This window comes from Phalaenopsis equestris, unplaced genomic scaffold, assembly GCF_001263595.1.
Source record: "Phalaenopsis equestris unplaced genomic scaffold, ASM126359v1 Scaffold000002, whole genome shotgun sequence".
Taxonomy (NCBI): domain Eukaryota; kingdom Viridiplantae; phylum Streptophyta; class Magnoliopsida; order Asparagales; family Orchidaceae; genus Phalaenopsis; species Phalaenopsis equestris.
The window spans coordinates 2,339,526-2,350,655 of record NW_018164444.1 but is presented as its reverse complement, the minus strand read 5'-3'; the positions used below and the strand labels follow the sequence as shown (position 1 = coordinate 2,350,655).

At 31.4% G+C, this 11,130-nt stretch overlaps 1 protein-coding gene across 2 annotated transcripts in view; it reads right to left on the bottom strand.

Moving 5' to 3' along the window:
• LOC110029600 overlaps positions 1 to 11,130 on the bottom strand; it is a 28,197-nt gene that overhangs the window by 872 nt on the left and 16,195 nt on the right. For both annotated transcript variants that reach the window (XM_020731958.1, XM_020731965.1), the window contains 3 exons: positions 2,782 to 2,875; positions 2,023 to 2,121; positions 1,714 to 1,922 (listed from right to left, as the gene is read on the bottom strand). In XM_020731958.1, the coding sequence (XP_020587617.1) occupies positions 1,860 to 1,922; positions 2,023 to 2,121; positions 2,782 to 2,875 (256 nt within the window). In that variant the 3' untranslated portion in view covers positions 1,714 to 1,859. The remainder of the gene's footprint in view (positions 1 to 1,713; positions 1,923 to 2,022; positions 2,122 to 2,781; positions 2,876 to 11,130) is intronic.

Below are 11,130 nucleotides of genomic sequence, written 5' to 3'. Positions count from 1 at the left end.
TATATATATATTATACAGAAGAATTATATAGCATGTATTGTATATCCTACAAATTTGCTATTGGCAAGATTAGGTATCCAATTATTTCTCTACCAATTATAATAAAATTTGAATGTTGATCAAGTTGGTCTAGTAGTTTTCAAAATTACAATTTGTTGGCGCAACCTAAACTGCTCCCATCGAAATATTATCCACTTTGGTCTAATGACATCACAATTTTATCCCGTAGGTGTAACTTCCATGGAGGTCGCAACATCCCAAGAGTGCTCCCATAAAAGCACACTTAACTTTAGAATTTTTGATGAAATTCCAACAATTATATCAAAAGGTGTCTTGATGTTTAAGAACTCAATTTCATTCTACCTAAGAGATTACACAATCTCCCCTCCTTAAATAGCTAGTGTTTAGTATCCTTAACCCAGAATCATTCACCAAACATGTATGATTTCAGAAGCAGCCATCATAAATTCAAGGTATAACTCCTACGATATAGCACATTATTTTTTATGGTGCATAATGCTCATCTTCATTAACATAATGCTTTGATACTGTTTGTAAAAGCTCAAACTCTAACTCATTAATAGCCCACAATTTTGTCTCATTGAGTAACATACCAAAAGGTCATCCATCTCAAAAGTACTCCCATAAGAGAACACTTGATTTTAGAGTTTTTAATAAAATTTTAACCATTACACTAAAAAAATGCCTCAATATTTAAGAGTTCTGTTTCATTCTACTTTCAAGGGATTTTCACATTGTTATTATGAATCACTTTCATCAAACTTAATTTAAAATGAACTTTCATAATCTTCATAAAGACCATAAAAAAAAACAGAAATTTTTCTAGAATGGTATAAACTTTAAAACAAAGCGTTAATTCTACCCTACGTCCCCGAGATATATTGATGACTATATGTTATTCTCAGGGAGCACTTATAATTTAAAACTATTCCAAATTAGATTTATAATTTAAAAAAAAAAAGGATTTACATGCATACCAATATTCTTTTCTTAAGTATTTACATATGTAACGCCTAAACTTCGATATTTACTTATATAACACCAAAATTTTAAATCACAAAAAATACAAATAATATTAACTTTCCTACAATAAATTACATTTTAATACATATGTTTTAATGTTACTTAAACACTAAATGTTACTCCTCACATCATAAGAATCTTCTCATCTAACCCTAGAATCTATCAGCTACGGATTTTCTCCTCTACCCTTTGATTTGAGCTTCCCATGTGTTACTGTTACCTCTTGAAACTGAGATTAGTAGATCTATTGTCAAGTTCTACAACTCCTTATTCATTTCTATGACCAACTATAGTTCTGTAATATACTCAAGAATTCATCATTGACAAGTTAATAAGGAATTTATTACATTTTAGCCCCAAAATATATAAAAGTACTAAATCAATCGCTAGTCTCTTCTAATGGAGGAGGCTAAAATAGTGGGGACTATATCCACCAATATTAAATCAATATGGGGACTAAATTGATATTTTCATAAACTTTAGGAATAAAATGACTCTGAAAAGAATCAAGAGACCATTTTGACATTTTTCCTTTATTAAAGTTCAGTTTCAGCATCAGATCTGGAAAGCTCATTTTTTATTAAACTGCCAGTTTATAAAGGCAAGCAGTACTTCGAAAGAACAGCAGGAAACTCAAAATTTACAGAAATATTACAATTTACAACGTACCTGAAGCTCAATCTGCCAGCTTCTGTAAAACTTGAATAGACATAGCTAGGCAGTAAAATTCAATTACTACTGCTTGAGAAAAAGTATGGCAGCGGCGTTCAAACACGACTCTCAAACAAACAAAGCTGATTTACTCGGTTTTAACTTCAGGTGATGTTGAGTTTGCACACTGGGCACGAAGGCTTTCTCTTCAGCCATGCATCTATGCACTACCAGTAAAAGGGAAAGAAGATCAATAATTCGGTTTTATCAGTTGAACAAAAAGATATGATTGAAAAAACAAAGGATGATAAGCTTTTACAGTTTTACCATTTTATGGAATTTGTGCAAGCAGGGTAAATGACGCATGGTTTCGCCTACAGAGGGGATTTCGAGGCATACAGCACAAGCTTCTTTATTGTTATCATTCTGTACCGAAACTGGTTATAGTCTCCAAGCAAAGACCCAATTCTAAACTAAGCACATGTTTGGGATCAATTTTATTTTTTATTTTTTTTGTTTTTCAATTTGTGTAAACAAATTTATTTAGTGTGCTTTTATATATTTTTATTTTTTATTTTAAAAATCAAATTAACATGTTTTTATGACAATCAAAATAAATTTTAAGTGTTTTAAATATTTTTAAAAATAATCATATTTTAATCGAATATGCTAAACATGTTTTGTTTATAATCAAAACATTAACAAAAATATATATAAAAACAAAATAACAAAGTAAAAAACAAAAATGATCCCAACAAGCCTTTAAAGGAATTGTTTAGGATCACTTTAGTTTTTTTGTATTTTGCTTCTTTTTTTTTTTGCTTTTATATTAAAAATGTGATTGTCAAGTGCATTATTTTGCATAATTTTATATTTTGTTTTCAGAAAAATATTAATTTATTTTTAAAAACACTCCAGAAGTGTAAAAATTGTTTTGAGTGTTTTTAAAAATGAATATGTTAAAACATATCAAACATGTTTTATTTAAAACAAAACCATAAATAAAACAAAATAAAAAATAAAAAATAAAAAATAGAAATAAAAAGTGATCCCAAATAGTCCCCAAGAGAAATAGGGAAAGGAGACCTGAATCAGTGATACGGGAAGGCTATTTATTTCCGCAGAGCCAACATGCTGGATAATGCTCCCATCAGGGTTAAACTGCATCTCATAATCAGTTCTGCAGCAAAGGGTTGCTGTTATTACCTAAAGTTAACGACTGTTCATATCTGATTAACTAAAAGTATAAAGATAAGTATGATTTCTTAAGAAGGTTAACCCTATTTTGTTGCTAGAAAATATTTCTCAGCACAAAATATAACACAGGAGCAACAACCACCATGATTGAAAGCTGAAGTCACTTTTTCCATCTTTTTTATGGATATTTTTTACAAGAAATGAATGCTAGCATCCTGACAAAGTTGATGTTTGGTTTGCAGAAAGAAAGCAATAATTATGCTAGTCAATTTCTCAAAAACAGAACCTAAATAATTTTATTGTGATGTTTATGCCTGAATGGTGCATAGACATTACCAACTTCGAATGAGAAAACAAAAAAATCCTTCTCAAACATATATCATTTTCCTTTGATGGACAGAGACTTGTAAAAATATTTTACAGTTTCAAATAGGGTATAATGCCATTTACGGAAAAGTAGGCACAACGCTAATTATAGATAAAGAAGGCACAATAATAGATATAAATGAAATCTCATGTATGGAGCTAGTAAAAAATTTAGTGTGAAGATAAATTTTGTGTGTATGCTAAACTCAAAATGTAGCAAGGGATATAGATGTTCCTTCGCAAATTACTTTACTAAACAAAACAGAAATTTATATACAAGCCTATATGCTTCTTGATCAACCATCATAGCCTTTCTTGAAACCTAGACTAGCACAAGGGGTCTAAAATTATACGACAACCAAACGTGGTTCTTACATGTTTTCAGCACCATCTCACGAGACAATGTATTTTTTATCAGCATTGACTCTACTTTTTTCAAGTTTATAAAATCATTGGAAACAAAAAAGCAAACATCTATAGGAATTGCGAACAAAAAATTCTAATGAAAAATCTTTCCCAAGAATTTCCATGACTGCATATCAGGTGCACCAAGAAACCAATATTTATAGATAAGATAAGAATCATAGTGCACGACATTATCCACAGAATAAATGCATTTATTTTATGAAATCTATTTTTCTGCGCCAGCATTGATCCTATTCCCCGCCGTGCTTCAGCAAAAATGATAGCTATTATCCCACGGGATCTTAAATCCCATTTTTTCCTTTGTTTTGCCTCAAATCCCAGATAATCCCATTGGAAGGTGTATTTCCAGCATTTAGAGGAGCTGAAGCTCGTGAATTTTTAAAATAATGGTGAGAAGCAATTTTGATTGTCAAATAAATTTAAGAGTGCAATAACAACATCCAAATTTTTAAAAAATTTATTTTGTGCCCCCTCTTTAAAAAACATATGGCTCTGCCATTGGTTACAGGCATACTCAATTAATTGCTACCCCTCGTTGTCCCTCTTCTTGTTTTCCTGTAATTTTATGCTGGTTCAATATGTTGAGGCCATCTCCTAATATAATGCTTAGTGATGACATGTAGCAAGCTTGATTTAATTTGGTAGATGTTAAATATCATAATATAGATATCAGATAAATGATAGTAGGTAAAGAATTCGTACGAGTTAGAGAACGATAGATAGATGTTGTATAAGGAAAATTTATATTCATATCTTAACAAAACCTAATCCGATCTCTACCAAACAGAACATTAAACAAGCTCGTAAAAGATGTTTTTAGCTTAAACACAAACCATGTTTGAATGATCACTTAAAGTTAATAAATGAAGTTTCAAAGAGGCCATAATCCAATGTTGCCTGCACCATTGAGTGCAATTTGTTCCATCAACAACTCCGAAAAAATAGGTTGTATAGTTAGACTAGTTCATCCAGTATAGTAAACAATTGAAATATAAATGTCAGATTAAACTGGCAAAAGGTTGTTTTCAGTCATTTATAAACCTTATATTTGGCACCCTAGCTTTTCATGCACCCCGTCGCTTTCTCAGCTTTACACGTCATGAGGAGCCATTGTGAGGTGGAGCCCGGTTACTAAAGGTGCAGCAATTTTATAAACTTTAAAATGGAGAAGACATGAAACAAACACATAATACATTTCAACCGTTTAGAATATTTATATACTTAATCATCATCATTAGCCTTAACCCAATTAGCCTTAACCCAAATATACTAAATATTTATATACTAAATTTTAGCTTCGCAAATCATTCTAAACTTCTGGCAGAGTATCTTAAAGATACCGCTTCTCCTTCCTAATGTTCAAATAATACTTGGCTAATCGTATACTTTCTGTCCTTCATTGCACATGTATAAACCATCAAAAGACTATTTCAATTATCACATCTTAAATAAATATTACTTCGACTATTCATTCCTCTAATATAATCATTCTTTAATTTATCATTCCTACTTTTGCCATGAATCAATCATAACATTCCCATCTATCATATTAAACTTAGCTATCAAAGACATTTTTATTAACACTTAAATCCGTATATTATAGACCTAATTATAATTTACTAAAATTAGCTTTGTCTCGAAAATATCAGTCACATAAAATGCCCGTGGCACTGGTGTGATTTGATCACTCCATCTTAAATAAAGAATTAAATCCTCATCTATTCTTTTTTATGACAGATTCTTAAATCTATAACACCTAAATTTCCCTCTAACTCCAATAATAGGAAAAATTTAAAAATACATTTTAAAAATTCATTGCACGTTCATTTGTTACTCTTTATTTTACTAGGGCTAGATTTAGATTGACTGACTATAAATTATTGGTGATTTTTTTTTTAAACTGTCGGTGAATTTTTTTTTTTAACTATCGGTGAATTAGTTTAAGTCGGAGTACCAGTTTTGCATTTAAGAATTAGGTTATTTTGTTTTCTTTTCTAGCTAGATTTTGATTGAATGAATTCGCAAATATAAGTTTTTTTCACTTGGATGGCGATGCAAGGAATGCATTATAAATGTTATATGATCAAGATTGTATTTTTTTTTTTAGATTTAATAGAGATGTCTATTTCAAAAATTTCATGTTTTTGTTTTTATTCAGGTTTTGTAAATTGTTGTTTGTATCAAGATTTAAAAAAATTTATACCCCAAAATGCAAGGTGACATGGTGATTTTGTCAGCATAGCAAAATCATGTCACGTGACGATTTTATCGATTAAAAAAAACTTTTGTTGATTTAAGATAATTTAAAAAAAATGGCATTTTTAAAATTTATCCCAAATAATATTGCTTGATAATTGTTAATATAACATTTATTACAAATACATATCATATATTTAATCTCTATTTTAATAAATCTAACTACTTATCTTAAATAATTATTTATTGTTTTAACTTTTTACGTATTTTATTAGTTATCTCACCAATTAAAACTATCCTCGAAAAAAAAAAATATTAAACAAAGCATCCCTTGATAGTCTTATCTACAATCAAATATGTCTTCTAAATTTTAACCTAAAATATCCAAACATAAAAAAACTCTCAAATAAATTCAGAGCGTCAAATTTTCGGAGCCAAGAGATTTTTGGTAACTTCAGTGAAGAAGGTTTTTTCTCCATCTTTGGCTAGTCATGTATTCTCTATAATAGCAGCTTAAAAATGATTAATAGATAAATGAAAGTTAAATTGCTTTCATAAATTATAATTATTCATAACTTTGAGTAAATGTTGTTTGGGAGCATCTAGGAATGACATGTGGTTGTCAGTCCAAGAATATTCCGTCGAAAGGTCCCCAGTAAATAGACAAACATTGTGTTGGTGAGCATCAAAATAAGACTATTGGAGCGTAATCCAAGAATCTACTATTGAAATATCCCAACAGAAAGAGAAATTATGTCTAGTGAGTATTGGTGCAAAACACTTGAATCTCAATTCAAGGGTTTCTTGCTGAAATAATCCGATAGAAAGATATAATTTGTCTAGTGAGCATCGAAGCATAATAATTAGATCTTAATCCGAGAATCTGTCGTCGAAAGTTCTTAACAGAAAAATAATTTGTCTCTTAAAGATCAAAGCATGACTCCTAAATTTCAATCTAAGTATTTGTTAACAAAATATCCCAATAAAGAGATACTCTATTTGGTGACATGGAGGTAAAATCCTTAGATCTTAGTTTGAGAATTTACCTTTGAAAGGTCCCAATAGAATGATAAATTATCTGGTGAGCATCAATCCTTGTTCCTTGGATATTAATATGGGAATTTGTTGTTCAAAGGTCCTAATAGAGAAACAAGCTTTGCAAGGTGATTACCAGGAGGTGATATTGACATTTCATGTCTAAGTATTCAATAACGAATAGTCCAAACTAAGAGATATACATGTTTGAGGATCAATATCTCATGATAAAATTTCACTTCGATGAGTTGTATGATATAAAATATGGTGTTCAACTTCAGAAATGTAAATGAAAGAAAATATATCAAAATTAGATTTTAAAAGAAGTTATTTCTACTAGTAATTATCATGGCGGTTAACACCCTAAAAATTTTTCTTGTTATCTAAAGATAAGAATACTTGCTTAAAAGGAATCTCACTGTTGATGGCCACTATCCAGCTCAATGGTGAGAGATTCTCATCGCTAACGCTATGGTCATTGCTATAGCTGCTCAAAGTTGCACCAAAATAGTTCAAAAGGAAAATATTTAGAAGGCAAATGAGAATGAAATATATTGAACTAAGGGCTCAGCAATTACTGCCAGAGCAACCAATCATTCAATAAGATTTAGTGTCATAAACGAGTATTCCTACACATAAATAATTCAAAAAATTATAATGGGTTAAAATGAATAGCTCTATTGATGACACTGAGCAATCTTTCTAGTTCAATAATATTAGGTCCTTACTATCAAAAATAAGCATCCTGAAATATTATCTGCTAATGTACACATGGTTCAAAAAATTGCCCAAAAAAGGAGCTAATTGAAGATAATAGGTAAAAATGCTTATGGTGATTGAAAATAAGTTGTAATCATCAAGTTGTTATTTTCCATCTGTTATAAAAGCTCAAGATTCATGAAGTGAAATGATCAAAAACAGGATTTGGCATGACATCTAATTTATTGCCTCATATCATTTATAAGATCATTCAAAAATTAATTTTAAAGAAAGCTAATTGATGAATCTCCTAATGGTCTACACCTTGGGAAGCCTATCAAGGGATCCCATTTTCAGCAAACTTTAATCCTACGGGTGGAGGGGTTATCAAATCTTTGCTAGTAGGATATGACCTTGGTCATTCCTTACTCTTTGATAAATTGAGAACTATCGAATGAGATACTTCAACCCCACAGTGAAGGGTTAACAATTTTTTGTCACTAGAATATGACTTTGGTCATTCTTCACTCTTCAATATATCAAAAGCTATCAGATAGAGGGATATCTTTAATCCCCGTGGGTGGCAAAATTATTGAATCTAAGCCAAAAAAGCAAAACTCCAAGGCGTCAATCATGCTTAAAGACAAGTTCCCCAAGATAGGAAGCCTTCTCATTTCATTTGAGTTGATATCATGCTTTATGACAATGTCCCTAACATGTTTCATACTACTGAAGTTCCCCTGGCAAGATATGGGGCATTTTTTTGGGAGTTGACATCATTCCTTCAGCTGAGACCCTAAAAATACCTAATCATTATTGGATTTTTTTATTGCAAGATAAGGAATTTTATCAAATATTCGGGTCAACATCAAGCTCAACAACGAGATCCCCATATATATCAACCAAGTGTTGAAATCATTTATTTGTTGGACAAAAGGATCAATCATTCTAGATGGCACTAGAGTCTTAAAAGCTTCTTATCTAGAAGACTTTAATCATCTGAGTCGACGCCATGCCCAAAAATGAGATCCTTGAGCACCTCAACCACTAAAGTCCCTTCTTCATACAGGGAGCTCCATTTCTTGAGCAATATCAAATTTAAGGCCGAGATACATAGCTAAGCCAAATACCAAGATCTTCCATTTGGCTCAATATCGTGCTCATCGTTGAGATTTCCAAAAAAATTTAGGGTTCTCATTGTGCTTTTGGCCAAGATCCCCAAGTAATTGAGTTAACATCGTGCTTAAAGTCGAGATCCCTGAATATATTACATATTATAACTGTCTCATTGTCAAACAAAATGTTCATGCTACTCTGGGTGACAATGTGCTTCATGCTGATATCCCCAAGTTGACGTTCAAACTGTTAAAACAAAAGTTGCATTCAATTGGCCAAAAGTAGGCATGAAAACTTTCAAATAAGATGCATAAGACAATTCCATAAGTCAAGTGTTCATCTCTAAAAATTGCCATGATTTCGAACATCAGGTAAGAAAATTCTTCAACCGATTAATTTGGAGAAGCATGAATCATCTTCTGCTCAAGTTTAAGACTCGAACAAAGGTTGGACTCAACAAGCCAATATGTAGCCTAGTTGTTGGCTTCTCTCTTCACTCAACAAGCCAAGTTTGTAGTGAAAATATTCATTTTACCAATCTAATGTTGGTTTCTCGTCATGATAAGCATGTCTAAGCACTCTGATCTGTGTATTCTTGTTGCCCAACCCCATAGTCGATCCCTAATTGAAGGGTGTAGCCTTAATATTACCGTGTTGCTATTCCACTTTTAAGATTAAGGTTTGGGTATCATAGAAAATCCAAAAAAATTGTAATTGTACCACATTGTCAATTGATGATCTCAACGCACACTTCAGCATAAATTTTTTAAACTTAGTGGTGAACTTTTCTACTGATAGATCATTTTGATGTAAGTAATAAAGTTTTAAGAACATGTCATATTTAAAAGATGTTAAAAAATAATTGATTCTTAACTATGGAGATATAACCACTTCTCTTCATACAAGCAACACAGTTCCACACAAAAAAGATAGGAGGAAGATCATAGTTTTAAAATAATATATAATATAATTTTTGTTTTTTATATTAATTAATTTACTATTTTTCTATAAATAGATCTTAGAAAGAAACCTTACCAAAATAGAACACATGCACCCATAATAGGTAATCGAACAACATTGGATGGACAACATATCATCATTTTTCATCGATTCATACCGAGTTTATTTGTGATATCAAACATAATCTTCATAAATCATTTTAAACAGATTATATCCATGTAACATTTGGTTACCCTTTTCATTTCTACTCCACTAACATTAATTTTGTCAGCCCAGGTAAAGAATGCATTTTATGCATAATAATCCTAAAATTATTAAGCATATCACATTAAGACATCAATTGAACTTCTATTGTCATTGGTTAATAATTACTAACATCATACCCACTAAATTTAAATACTAAGAACTTGATTTTTATTTTTATTAATCTTAGCTCCTGTATCCTCCAAACACTGTCATCATTATCATAACTTTTCGCTACTTCAATTTAATTCTCACCTACTAGAGCCGTGCCAACTGCAACAAGCCCACCTGCAACAAGCATACATCAGGCCGTTTTTTTTTCTTTTTTGGAAATTCAGTAAAAGCACCAAAATAACAAAAAAAAAGGATTTTATTGATATAAACCTACCACTATTCCGAACTCCTTGCTCACTCAATAACAGCTTCAAACACTAGTCAAAACTCATTCATATATACCTTCAAGAGTAAATATTTGAAATGATCTCTAGATTTTCTGAGTGTCCATTTTAGTACAAGCTTTCTTCTAGTGTTCAATTTAGTCCCTCAACTCATCAAATATGAACTAGCGTTCCCCCTCCTGATTGGTTAAAAAATAATGTTGGTGGGGCTCTCCTCTCTTCACATTTGGCTAGAATAAGTTTGGTTTTGAGGGATGAGACTTGCAAATGCATTTTGGCGGCTGGCCAACAGCTGGAGCAATGGGACAACACCCAAGTTGAACTAAAAGCCATACTTTTCATCAAGAATCTTCTGGAGCCTTGGATGTTTCAGATGAAAGGCATCATGGTTGAGGGAAATAACACCACTGTGCTTAACTTCCTTAGGACTACCATGGAAGAATGAAGATGGAGGAGCCAACGACAGGACAACGATGGTATTGCTTTTCTCACTCACTTCAAGCAGGTTTTGTCTCACTTCATACCTAGAAACTTACATAGGACAGCTTATTTTTGTGCAAAGCAGGCCTTCTAGGATAGCTTTCCTTCGAATCATGTGCATGAATCTCATGCCCATTTTTCCTTTGCTGAGGAGGATAGATCACATTTTGTACATGCTAGATAGCATAGTTTTGTACAAGATGTAATCTTTTTATTATTGTAATGCAATATTCACATTTCAAGGATGGAAACGAGTGAAGGAAAGCTTTTTTTGAAGACATTCTAAACTTTTTAAGGCCAATCTCACTGCTTAATAACA